Source organism: Colletes latitarsis, chromosome 9 (genome assembly GCF_051014445.1).
Source record: "Colletes latitarsis isolate SP2378_abdomen chromosome 9, iyColLati1, whole genome shotgun sequence".
Classification (NCBI taxonomy): Eukaryota; Metazoa; Arthropoda; class Insecta; order Hymenoptera; family Colletidae; genus Colletes; species Colletes latitarsis.
The window spans coordinates 29701059-29714945 of NC_135142.1; the positions used below are offsets into that span (position 1 = coordinate 29701059).

At 40.9% G+C, this 13887-nt stretch overlaps 3 protein-coding genes across 4 annotated transcripts in view; 2 read left to right on the forward strand and 1 right to left on the reverse strand.

The window, feature by feature from the left end:
- Positions 1-3980, reverse strand: part of LOC143345590 (apoptosis-resistant E3 ubiquitin protein ligase 1) — a 34124-nt gene extending 30144 nt beyond the window's left edge. For both annotated transcript variants that reach the window (XM_076772925.1, XM_076772924.1), the window contains exons 1-2: positions 3846-3980; positions 3495-3688 (exon numbers count right to left, since the gene is read on the reverse strand). In XM_076772925.1, the coding sequence (XP_076629040.1) occupies positions 3495-3672 (178 nt within the window). In that variant the 5' untranslated portion in view covers positions 3673-3688; positions 3846-3980. The remainder of the gene's footprint in view (positions 1-3494; positions 3689-3845) is intronic.
- LOC143345609 (uncharacterized) overlaps positions 1-13887 on the forward strand; it is a 142378-nt gene that overhangs the window by 55061 nt on the left and 73430 nt on the right. The gene's annotated exons all lie outside the window — the stretch shown is intronic.
- Positions 7335-13887, forward strand: part of LOC143345514 (serine protease inhibitor dipetalogastin) — a 52959-nt gene continuing 46406 nt past the window's right edge. Inside the window, exon 1 of the mRNA XM_076772715.1 lies at positions 7335-7532. Within this exon, the coding sequence (XP_076628830.1) occupies positions 7417-7532 (116 nt within the window). The 5' untranslated portion in view covers positions 7335-7416. The remainder of the gene's footprint in view (positions 7533-13887) is intronic.

A 13887-nucleotide genomic window follows, 5' to 3' on the forward strand; every position in this document is an offset into this window, starting at 1 on the left:
TTCTAGTTCGACAAAAATGACAAACGAACCGAGAGAGCACATCGAGCGTCGCCTCGTCCCCTGTTACGCATGGAATAGCAATCCGTTGGCGAACGATCAGAAGAAAGAGAATGGATGCGGTGAAATTTCGCATTCCGGCTCGCCAAGTTTTTCCACCGTCAGCCTTGATGCATCGGCGAGATTGGTTCTTAACTATTCACCGGTATCCGGTCGTTCCGGAAACCCACGACGGGGCCAATCGACAGGGAAAAGTCATTAGCCAGTCATTGTCGGGGGTAGGAAATTGTCGTACGGAGGGTGGCGCAGTTTCATTTAGGCCGACGTGTTTGGCACGCTGGGGACGTTTATTATTCAGCATCGAGGGTATCGGGCAATTACGGTTTTACCGTTTATTGGTCAGCGTCGGTACGAGATGCTTTTCAGCCACTGGCTACATACAGTGACGGACAGGGCCGAAAAACTACGTTGTACGTGTAGGTACGTGTGGTACACGGACGTTTGCCAGCCCGCGAAAGGGGTGAGCAGGACACGAGCATCCTCCCCACCCCAATGGACCGAGCGCAAACAGCGCGCAGTGACATTGCCGCAGCTGGGGAACTTCCTATCCGTTCGTTCGTCCCACCAATAACAAGGTACAAAAGCCTGGCCTTAGGTAGGATCCGCGCATGCGTCCGCGTTCTTGGCACCGACCGGGGCCAAGACGATAAAGGGTTCGGACACTGACGCAGATTTATCGGGCACTTCGGTCGCCTCCGGCTCCAGATACGATGCAGGGAACATGCGGATGAACGAGCGACACCCCCAACCGACCGAAACGCCTACTTTCTGATAACCGATGCCTAATCCTGTTGAACGTATTATTTTCGGGGCTCCTGGCAGGTCGATGCACGCCAAGGACAGACCGTAACTATTCCAGAAGTTCGTATAATTATCCGTGGTTTTAAACCCACGTTGGCTCGTGACCTCCCCCGAGTTCTGTTTATCTTTGCACCTCTTACGGTCGCCGAGAGATCAAAGACAGATTCAATCAAAGGGAAAACGAGGAAACTGATTTTCAATTTCGCACACCGGCCCAGAAATTTCTCTTTACATTTCTTGACATTCCATTACGATAGGCAAAAGTCACTATCACATTGTGTGGAAGCATGGAATACCACGATAAGGATTCTAGTAACCAAAATAAGACGAAAATCAAGAATATCAATTTGTTGATTGAGGCTTCGTTAGTAGGTTAGTAAGTTATTAAAAAATTAAATTGAAACATTTTAAATCGTTCTAAAAAAATTACTTTCGGTTGCAGGAGTCGATTACAATCATTTTTGGTCATTACACATACCCCCGAAATCCTACCCATTTTCTAGAAAAAAATTCGAATAGATACCTAAATTTTTTGGCGAAAAAAAAATTTTTCAAATCGTTCTAAAAAAATTACTTACCGTTGCAGGAGTCGATTACAATAATTTTTGGTCATTACACATACCCCCGAAATCCTACCCATTTTCTAGAAAAAAATTCGAGAAGATGCCTAAATTTTTTGGCGAAAAAAAAATTTTTCAAATCGTTCTAAAAAAATTACTTACTGTTGCAGGAGTCGATTACAATAATTTTTGGTCATTACACGTACCCTCGAAATCCTACCCATTTTCTAGAAAAAAATTCGAATAGATACCTAAATTTTTTGGCGAAAAAAAAATTTTTCAAATCGTTCTAAAAAAATTACTTTCAGGTGCAGGAGTCGATTACAATAATTTTTGGTCATTACACATACCCCCGAATTCCTACCCATTTTCTAGAAAAAAATTCGAGAAGATGCCTAAATTTTTTGGCGAAAAAAAAATTTTTCAAATCGTTCTAAAAAAATTACTTACTGTTGCAGGAGTCGATTACAATAATTTTTGGTCATTACACATACCCCCGAAATCCTACCCATTTTCTAAAAAAAATTCGAGAAGATGCCTAAATTTTTTGGCGAAAAAAAAATTTTTCAAATCGTTCTAAAAAAATTACTTACTGTTGCAGGAGTCGATTACAATCATTTTTGGTCATTACACATACCCCCGAAATCCTACCCATTTTCTAAAAAAAAATTCGAGAAGATGCCTAAATTTTTTGGCGAAAAAAAAATTTTTCAAATCGTTCTAAAAAAATTACTTACTGTTGCAGGAGTCGATTACAATCATTTTTGGTCATTACACATACCCCCGAAATCCTACCCACTTTCGAGAAAAAAATTTGTCAGTCATCAGTATGGTCGAAGCTTTAAATATTAATAACTTTTTAACGAAGCCTCCATCGACGAATTGGTATTCTTGATTTTCGTCGTATTTTGACCTCTAGAATCTCCCATTAAAATTTTTCCCAGGGTTGACCGAACACCCCGTATCTAATATTAGACACGCTTCTAATAAGAAGCTTCTATTAATAGCGTTCTTATCTTCCTATTTTTACATTGAAATGCTCGCGGACTTTACCCCAGAGTTGGACGTAGTTCGAATAGATTGTTATTGGAATTATCGTTAGAAAAATTTATTGCATTGCCATTTTACTCTGATAAAATTTCCAAGATGAATAGACTGGATTCCATTCGCGAGATATCTAATTCGTTCTCGATAAAAATTGATTCGACCAGAAAGTTTAAGTTAAAAAACGTTCTTCAGGATTGTGAATAATAATTTGACGAAGGACGAATTACTTTCAATTGGGAGAAATTTTTCTGGAATTTAAATTCTAAATTTTACTTGTTATTCGGAACGTCTATCTAGATAAGAACGTTGTCCCTCGTTGTCGGTGATATACACAACTGTACGAAGAGACGAGATGAATCGTACACGTACACAGAGTTGATGTGACCGTACATTCCGCGGAATTTCGCGCTGCTCGCCTCGAGTCTTTGGGATGTTAATGAATTCCGTGGCTTCGTTGCGTCTAGCCAAAGTAATGTATAACGTTTGCACGAGCGAGCGGAGGTACACTGATAGTTCATGTTGGAGGACGATTAATGCATCCCGGAAGACCGATAACTTTACGAACGATCGATAGTATCCGGTGCATCTTCTCGTAGAAAATTTGACCGTATGCCAAACAATGAATTCCGACGTTGGACCGTACAATAATGAATTTGTTGCGTCTATATGATGAAACGGTTGGTCGCGATTGTTTCGAATATTCGTCGACGGAAACGAGCAACAAATTTCTTGCAATTGTTCAACGATATTCAACATTAAAGAAAGTCGTAAGATATACGATCAATATGAAGTAATACTATACTGTATAAACTTCCTTTCGATTCACTTCTATGTCGATAAGATTACTAAAAGACTACCTACGGAATTACGCATTTTTTGATCATCCGTTTGTTTATTCAAAGAACATTTACGAATCGGTAAATTGCGATCGCGAATCCCGTTGGATGATCGTAATTTGTCGAGTGACTCGCGATAGAACGTTCACAAAGCAACACAGCGTTAACACAGCGGTCAATTGCAAGTACTGACCTTCTTCTCTGAAACGATGTCGGTACTGTTTAAGACCGATTTCAGCAAGCCACTGATCTGCTTCGGTGAGATCTCCGTTGTTTCCATTTCCGGTGGCGAGCATCAAAAGTTTGCCAAGGGACAGTACCATAGAAAGGGCCAGGAACACTCCCGACAGTACGGTCGACCATCGTGCCATTTCCTGACGGTTGCATCTTCAAAATGTCATAAACTTTTGTACATCGTGAGGCACCGCGTGCATACGGCTAACAGGTTATGTGTCGGTATTGGAGGTTATGTCGCCGCGGTGTTTGTAAACAAGTCTGTGTCGTGGAATGTAACTAGACGGTAGTTTATGTTAATACGGCTTACCACATTTTCATAGGACTAATCGTTTTTACGCGACACAATTGACAACGTTGCGCAGTTTTATGGAGAAAGAACGTACGTGGTCGAACAGAATGAGGATAACTGTAGATGGAGTGACAGTTGGAGGACACTATGAACATCCTAGGGACTTCGTGTGCCGGTGGTTCTTCTAATACGCGAAGATTAACTTCGTAGCGTCGTTAACGTTAGTCGGTATTAAACGCGTCGGCCTTCTATTCATTTCACGAATTTTGTTTAACCACAGAGATACGAGACAAACGTTGCAAGCAATGTTTCTTCGTGTCACGTGAATCAAGAACTTGCGAGCTTCGTTACCACATCCATGTCGCTACCAACGTTATCGATTCAGACTAGAATGTACCTCCAGCATTCTTAGCGTTTGGAATTGAAACTAAATGTAACGAGAATTTAAAAATGTAACGTACGAATTTAAAATTTCATCACAGACGAGATATACGAGTAGACCTTCCACCCAATGTTTCTTTTCGTCCCATTTTTCTAGGGCTCTAGAGCCCCATTACCATTTTCGTGTCGCTCGCAATGTTACCAACAGATTTAGAAATAAACACAGGTGCAAGTGAGACAGAAATTGAAATTACAAAGATCTTAGTATCTTTTAACGAAATGAAAGCTGTACAGTCCAGAATTGAGCACCGATCGATTAATTTAATTGGAGTAAGATCATTCAAAGATATCAAGATTATTAAAATACGTAAGAATGTACCTCGTTGATAAATACGCCGCAAATCAACAAAAAAAAATGTATTTGATACGTAAATTTTTCGACGAAAAAAAAACAATTTTAAATCGTTCTAAAAAAATTATCGTCGGTTGCGGGGGTCAATTTCAATCATTTTTGGTGAACAGACATACCCCCGAAATCCTACCCACTTTCTAGAAAAAAATTCGAGTAGATGTGAAATTTTTCGACAAAATTAAAAAATTTCAAATCGTTTTGAAAAAATTATTTTCGGTTGCGGGGGTCAATTACAATCATTTTTGGTGAATAGACATACCCCAGAAATCCTACCCACTTTCTAGAAAAAAATTCGAGTAGATGTGAAATTTTTCAACAAAATTAAAAAATTTCAAATCGTTTTGAAAAAATTATTTTCGGTTGCGGGGGTCAATTTCAATCATTTTTGGTGAATAGACATACCCCCGAAATCCTACCCACTTTCTAGAAAAAAATTCGAGTAGATACCTAAATTTTTCGACAAAATTAAAAAATTTCAAATCGTTTTGAAAAAATTATTTTCGGTTGCGGGGGTCAATTTCAATCATTTTTGGTGAATAGACATACCCCCGAAATCCTACCCACTTTCTAGAAAAAAATTCGAGTAGATGTGAAATTTTTCGACAAAATTAAAAAATTTCAAATCGTTTTGAAAAAATTATTTTCGGTTGCAGGGGTCAATTACAATCATTTTTGGTGAATAGACATACCCCCGAAATCCTACTCAGTTTCGAGAAAAAAATTCCTTACCGAAAATCTAATTTGGCGCCTAAATTTTTCGACGAAAAAAAAAAATTTTAAATCGTTTTAAAAAAATTATCGTCGGTTGCGGGGGTCAATTTCAATCATTTTTGGTGAACAGACATACCCCCGAAATCCTACGCACTTTCGAGAAAAAAATTCGAATAGATACCTAAATTTTTCGACGAAAAAAAAAAATTTTAAATCGTTCTAAAAAAATTATCGTCGGTTGCGGGGGTCAATTTCAATCATTTTTGGTGAATAGACATACCCTCGAAATCCTACTCAGTTTCGAGAAAAAAATTCCTTACCGAAAATCTAATTTGGCGCCTAAATTTGTCGAGGAAAAAAAAAAATTTTAAATCGTTCTAAAAAAATTATCGTCGGTTGCGGGGATCAATTTCAATCATTTTTGGTGAACAGACATACCCCCGAAATCCTACGCACTTTCGAGAAAAAAATTCGAGTAGTTTTGTATCATGGAAATGGGAGAATTCCGTGTTAAAGAAATCACGAATTTCCTGCGGACCGTTACAAGAACGTGACTAAAGGCGTGTTCTTGGAAAAAGAAGGAGAGTGCGACCGAAATTCGTGGTTGTTCGAGGGAAGAGAATAACCCAAGATACGTAGCCGTAAATTGGTCGCCAATAAATAATGGGCAAGTCTCGTGCTGTAACCCAGACCAGCAAAGGAGGCTGCGTTAACGGTCCACGGGAGGGATCGCAGCCGGCGTGTAGACGCCGTGTCCTCGACATTGTGATCGTTACCCTTGCACGTCGAATGCGACCGAGTTCTCGGTTGCACGGCGTAAAAGTCGATATATCGGGACGGTTAGAGCAAGAAATATCCTTATAGTGTTGGCCTCCATTCGACCGCGGACACCGACCGTGGTTAAACGCGAGAGGAAACGTTTCGAGTAATTTACAAATCGTAAAAGTGATTGCAGGAATTTCTACGTCATTGGTATCAAATTGCTTCGCGTTGGGATTTAGCGTTAACTAAAACGGGTCGAATGTCCCGGATGTAACATGTTCATCCTCCATTAATAGTTTATACACGCATTCGTTAAAAAACAGGGAACAAAACGAAGGATTTCACGGTTGGTATTTTTCGTTGGTTAGGGGGGGGGAGATGGATGTTTTAGTTGTGTTGTCCCCCCTTCCGTTTGTCGCTTCGTAAATCTAACCACGTCGTTGAAAGCGGTTATTTGCACGTAGATACGTATAACCTCTAAAAAAAAGTATCAAGTTCCACGTTGAAACTTGTTCGACTACGTAATACGTTCACGCGGGCAACATATCAATAATTACTTTTTATAGACCGCGGTAACGGCCTAATGCACGTTCCTGATAGAGTATTAAATTCTATGTTCCGGTTGAAATTAATTAATGCCGTCGTTAAACCGTCGACCAAGAGGTTATCCACCTGTCGGGCGGAGATTCAAATTACAAGCGAAAATTATGGCTAAAAATAGAGCAAAGCGTGCCGGTTAGTTATTAAGCGATTCATCAAAACTCTGACAGATAACAAACTGTACAGCCTTGTACGGTGAAGTAATTACGTAACTCGATTTCACGCGACGGCGTGCTCTTAACGTGTCGGCCCGCGTCAAGTTTCGATCAGTGTACAACTTTGTCACGGTAGATAAAGAATCGCGAGCATGCAACCGCTTAATCAGCATATCCGATTACGTGCGTCGCAACGCATTCATTTTAGACACGGTCGACCAGGCTGATCGCAGCCGCATCCAGCGATTTTCAATCTTACGTCAGCGATATACGAGCGCCACCGGCGCGCGAACTCCCGCGTACGTACGTACGCACACGTGGTCGCGTTTCATCGAAAAATCGTCCAACCTCTCGAAAGTGTTTCTATACTCGCACGGTAAGAGAAACCACTAATTATCTCGCCGTGGCGAACGAACGAGGAGAATCTATGTGACAGAATTGGATCGTAACTTCCGTGCCGATCTGTTCCCCGCGCGTAGCATTCCTTCGGTAAACAAGAAGCGTGCACAGAATTGTGTTTACCGTCGAGTCGACAGTCCGGTTTTACGTCCAAGGTGTTAATCGTATTATGTGCGTGCCAGTGTTCCGCTTGTTTACCGCCGGCATATCGAATCAACAGGTTTCGAGAGAAATAAATGTCGCAGCCATCGATCGCGAAGGAGTTCGCGGTCGACGACGACACACGTTTGTGCGGTTAGGTTCTGGATTTTTCGTCGGCGAGTTTACGAACCAGGAAATCGATTCGGGTTGCGTTTTGACTTTCTCGACGAACAAAACGAACAAGCGTTCCACCGCGGGGGAGAATAATGTTGAAAATACTCGGAACGGTGGCCTTGTTTGCTGCCGGTTGGACATTACCAGGCGGAGAGGTGAGAGGTCCTCGATGGTAATTTAGCAAACGGCCGAGCAGCGGCGCTGTGTTGGTGCATTCGCGTTGTATTCGCCTTGTCCGGTTGCATACTTTACGAGTTCCCCTGTATGGTCACGAACACGGGATACTATACCACGCCACTATACTTCGCTTTGACAGCGACGAAATGTTTATTTAATACATGGAAATTCCCGATTCTCGGTTCGCGTGGTATACACGGCCGACTCGGTATCGTTGGTCCCGGCCCCGCGAGTCTATTCATTTTTTTCCCTCGTCTTTTCCTCCTTGCCTCGTACATTCTCGACCGCGTAAACATTTTTCCTGTCGAACGGGACACGTATGAGATATATTCTACCTTGCCGTGGTATGCGTATGCAACTACTGTCGTCGCGGTATCGCCAGCCGACGTACAGTCTCTCATACTGAAAATCGTTCACCATTCTTGATTATGCACCGGTGGGAATAAATCACGTACGAATACGACGCGTTCATAGCAGATATACACGCGACACTTGATAGAGCTGGGCAAATTTTATTCATTCGTAACCTAACTTTTGTGTACGTTTCATTCATACATTCATTTATGCATTAGAATCTATTAACGAATTGTGGTTTATGCCTCATGTTCCCACAGGTGGAAGATGAGTTGCTCGATGAAGGTTAAGGCATTTGTTTCGACAAATTACGTGTCTGTTACAATAGAAGCTTTTTGTGGGCGCCATATTACATATAGATGCCGCCATATTAGTGAATATCTAGTGTCTAGTAACAATTTGACTTCTACAGAAGAACGTGGGTTGTAAAACTAACTATGAAAACAAGCAATAGGCAAAGCAAAACCAAAAGTCATAAACTTAAATAGTAAATAGCTTGTTACGCGTACATCCAATAGTGTTGGAATCATAATTCAGTTGTTTAGATGCTACGGTAGAATTTTGATAACTGTAGTCTCGTTACGTGAACGTTCAATAATCTGTCGACAAATAGAAGTGACGGTTATCAACAAGTGAAGTGTCTTCCGGTTGAGATCGTATCAAATCGTCGGTAAGAGATCGACGATTGCATGAGTGGTCAATTGCGCGCCAAAAGTTGTGAGGTTATATCACAGTCGACGTATACGAGTAAGAATCTTACGTTCGATGTATTTTTTAGGCACATTTTCCTAAGGTTCTAGAGTCCCATTACCATTTTCGTGTGTTTCGTAGCATTACCCAATAGGTTACAGAAATGAACACAAGAGGAAGTGAAACAGAAAATGAAATTACAGAAACATTCCTGGCCATACATCATATTTTCGGTAAAGAATTTTTTTCTCGAAAATGCGTAGGATTTCGGGGGTATGTCTATTCACCAAAAATGATTGTAATTGACCCCTGAAACAGAAAATAATTTTTGTAGAACGATTTGAAATTTTTTTTTTTCGGCGAAAAATTTAGGCGCCAAATTAGATTTTCGGTAAGGAATTTTTTTCTCGAAACTGAGTAGGATTTCGAGGGTATGTCTGTTCACCAAAAATGATTGTAATTGACCCCTGCAACAGAAAATAATTTTTCCAGAACGATTTGACATTTTGTTTTTTCGTCGAAAAATTTAGGCGCCAAATTAGATTTTCGGTAAGGAATTTTTTTCTCGAAACTGAGTAGGATTTCGAGGGTATGTCTATTCACCAAAAATGATTGAAATTGACCCCTGCAACCGAAAATAATTTTTTTAGAACGATTTGAAATTTTTTTTTTTCGGCGAAAAATTTAGGCGCCAAATTAGATTTTCGGTAAGGAATTTTTTTCTCGAAACTGAGTAAGATTTCGAGGGTATGTCTATTCACCAAAAATGATTGAAATTGACCCCTGCAACTGAAAATAATTTTTTTAGAACGATTTGAAATTTTTTTTTTCAGCGAAAAATTTAGGCGCCAAATTAAATTTTCGGTAAGGAATTTTTTTCTCGAAACTGAGTAGGATTTCGAGGGTATGTCTATTCACCAAAAATGATTGAAATTGACCTCTGCAACTGAAAATAATTTTTTTAGAACGATTTGAAATTTTTTTTTTTCAGCGAAAAATTTAGGTATCTATTCGAATTTTTTTCTCGAAAATGCGTAGGATTTCGGGGGTATGTCTATTCATCAAAAATGATTGTAATAGACCCCCGCAACCGAAAATAATTTTTTTAGAACGATTTGAAATTTTTTTTTTCGCCGAAAAATTAGGGACCTACCCCTGTCGATTTTTCTTAAAAATTCGTTGTTGATTTTCAATCAATTTATTTGGCACACAACAAAAATGTTTAATACTCTTTTATCTGCCTATCAATATTAATTCAGTGAATAGTTTCTCACCTAATCGCCATATTTTTCGTTTCAGAACCTCCACACCTTGGCATACGTTTTCCAGCTCTATGAGTATGAACTTTTCTTCTTACTCGTCGGTAATATTATCATTCACACGCACGTAAGATGCAAAAGGACATCATTCCTCAATATATTTTATTCCCAATCTCGCTTTCGTATCTGCATTTCGTACCAACGTCTCATAGATTTGTCGTGGAGTGTACCTAATATGTCCCCCGACAGGACTGTTCGTTTTTCATTCACCTGGTTCATCGTTAGATTGGCGTACTCGCCGGCGAGTGTTGCCAATTTTCGGTATCGGGAACAGTCCCCGGAATTTCTCTGGAACGAAACCCGTATCGCAGTCGGTCGACACGGTTGGCAGAAGGGGCCTCGCCAAAAACCGAACGACACGTTGGCAATTTCTTCTGGCAGGGCGAATCGGGCTCGGTATCGATTTTCGTGATTTCATTCGATACGATCGCACGATATACGACCGAATTGAGCCGGAAGTGGGCGCGGCGGCACGGCATCCTTCGCGGTGAGCTCGTTTCGATAAATGAAATCCCAAGACTACGATTATTAATATACTACCAACGATCCGTTTCCACTCTTGCTGGTCGTGGTTTAACGGTGCACGAATTACAAACCGTCGATAGCGTAATGATGTCGTGACACGTGCCCCTGAGCGATCCGCGCGCGCGATACCAGCCATTATAATAAACTATACGAATAATTTCCGATCGCTGTACCACCGGTGTTTCCGATTAGGAACGGGTACATAAATTCTATCCGACGTTACGAACGATTCGCCGTGTCGTATGGATCTTGGTAGATATCTCTCGCCGTGTCGACCGACGACCATTATACACGTGTATTTTAATTATCGCTTCAACTTCCAACGTTTTGGCGGGATTTGACGTGGGCAATGAATCTTAAACACGGCTCGCCGAGTATATTAATTAATCAGTATAACGGTGCACAAGTTGGCCGGGATAATGTTACGATAATTTACGACGACCGCGGCCGATCGCAGGTGCTCGAGTGTGTATGGAACGAATAAAGTGGATCACCTTCGTTGGGCCAGACCTTACCTGTTCCCGGCGTCAAATTATCCTGCTGTCGGATTGGTATCGCGAGCGTGCGACTCTTTGATTTTCCTTATCGAACCGTGACGAAAGGAAAACGCGCGCGAACGGCCAGGGACAGAACGACGCGCTTGGAAAACATAAGAACACAAGAACCGTAAATAATAATATTTGTGTCGATTTCTGAGGTTCGTACAAATCCGTAATTCTATTGTGGCTTGCGTACATTGCTCGCGATAGCGATCCCCAAGAATCCTCCACTATATTTAGATCGGGGGAGCGTGGGCAATTCCAGAACAGAAATCGTTTCTTTCGGGAGAAATAAGGCTCTTCGCGAAACATTCGTTCCTCGAGCAAAAGCATTCGTTGGAACGTGTAACGTGTCCAGAAATACAGGGTGTTTGGCTACGTCTGGGAAAAATTTTAATGGGGGATTCTAGAGGCCAAAATAAGACGAAAATCGAGAATATCAATTTGTTGACGGAGGCTTCGTTAAAAGGTTATTAAGAATTAAATTGAAAAATTTCAAATCGTTCTGGAAAAATTGTTTTTGGCCGCAGGGGTCATTTATAATCATTTTTGGTCATTACACATACCCCCGAAATCCTATGCATTTTCAAGAAAAAAATTCGAAAAGGTGCCTAAATTTTTCGACGAAAAACAAATTTTTCAAATCGATCTAAAAAAATTATTTCTGGTTGCGGGGGTCAATTACAAGCATTTTTGATCATTACACATACCCCCGGAATCCTATGCATTTTCGAGAAAAAAATTCTAGTAGATTCCTAAATTTTTCGCCGAAAAACAAATTTTTCAAATCGTTCTGAAAAAATTATTTTCGGTTGCAGGGGTCAATTACAATCATTTTTGGTCATTACACATACCCCCGAAATCCTATGCATTTTCAAGAAAAAAATTAGAAAAGGTGCCTAAATTTTTCGACGAAAAACAAATTTTTCAAATCGATCTAAAAAAATTATTTCTGGTTGCGGGGGCCAATTACAAGCATTTTTGGTCATTACACATACCCCCGGAATCCTATGCATTTTCGAGAAAAAAATTCTAGTAGATTCCTAAATTTTTCGCCGAAAAACAAATTTTTCAAATCGTTCTGAAAAAATTATTTTCGGTTGCAGGGGTCAATTACAATCATTTTTGGTCATTACACATACCCCCGAAATCCTATGCATTTTCAAGAAAAAAATTAGAAAAGGTGCCTAAATTTTTCGACGAAAAACAAATTTTTCAAATCGATCTAAAAAAATTATTTCTGGTTGCGGGGGTCAATTACAAGCATTTTTGGTCATTACACATACCCCCGGAATCCTATGCATTTTCGAGAAAAAAATTCTAGTAGATTCCTAAATTTTTCGCCGAAAAAAAAAATTTCAAATCGTCCTAAAAAAATTATTTTCAGTTACGGGGGTCATTTACAATAATGTTTGGTCATTACACATACCCCCGAAATTCTCCGCATTTACGAGAAAAAAATTCAGTACGGTTGGAACTTTAGACGTTAATAACTTTTGAACGAAGCCTCCATAAACAAATTGGTATTCTTGATTTTCGTCTTATTTAGGCATTTAGAATGCCCTATTAAAATTTTTCCCAGGGGTGGCCGAACACCCTGTATACCGAGCACGCTTGCCGATTTGGTTTTTTTATCAATTCGAGATAATTGGCACTGTTCGTATCCCGTACTGAATAAAATTTATTTCTGTTTTTCCTTTGTGCTCGATCCCTGGCACGTATCATTACACCTTCCAAGTTCCTTTTCTCATCCATAAAGATAAATCAACTTCTTGTTCCAGGGAATACGTTGTTCAGCAAACGGGTCCTTGCGTAGCTTTTAATTTTCGTTCGATTTATGACACGACTTTCGCGTTGTCGCAATTACAACGCGAGAAACCAAAGACATACCGGGCGCTATCTTTTCGTCGGACGGGCGTAGATTATCGATGATTACACCTATTAGTTCGGATGATCGACGCGTTCTACCGTCTGCAGGAACGCGAGCGGCCGTCTGTAATCTCGAAAGACCGTCGACTCGCGTAAGGTTAACGCGACGTGGGTGGTGCGGTCAGAAAAACGACAGTAATTTTGCGATTCGAATGTTGCAACTTGGTCTTCCGTTCCGTCGTGTAAAATCGAAAGAAAAGTGTTCCCCCGCCGGGGAACCAGGGGGGCAGGGTCGATCGAAATTGATTACAAAATTGGATTGCGAACAAAAGGCTCGGGACAGCCGTGAGCCGGTTCGTTCAGGATGTACGAGAGCCGGTCGCGCAAGAAATCTACGTGGTTCGTACCGTGGCATCGTTTATAGAGGAAGATGATGAATCCATTCAAATTCAATTCGCTGAAAGGGCATTCTTGCCAGACGGACGTGCGCGAGTCGTTCCGATGTGTCGCATAGAATCGCTTACCGATCCTCACGGCGTCATTTATTACATCTTATTGTTGCTAAGAAGTTCTCACCGCGAGTATTTATTATTCCCATTGTGTCGGGGCCACGGCACCTCCGTCTGTACTCGCCCGTAAATCGTTACCGGTGGAAACGTGATTTAAGACCTTTTAAAGCCTCGTACGGCGCGCACGTCGGTTTTAGGGTATTTATTGTGGAACCTGGATCCGAATAACGCAGTCCGTGCAAACGAACCGTGCAAGATCGGAGATCGGTAATGATATCGAGACGACACCGGCGAACGGGGTCGTTGCTCGGCCGTTTCGTCGTTTTAAGGCCGCCGCGAAGCA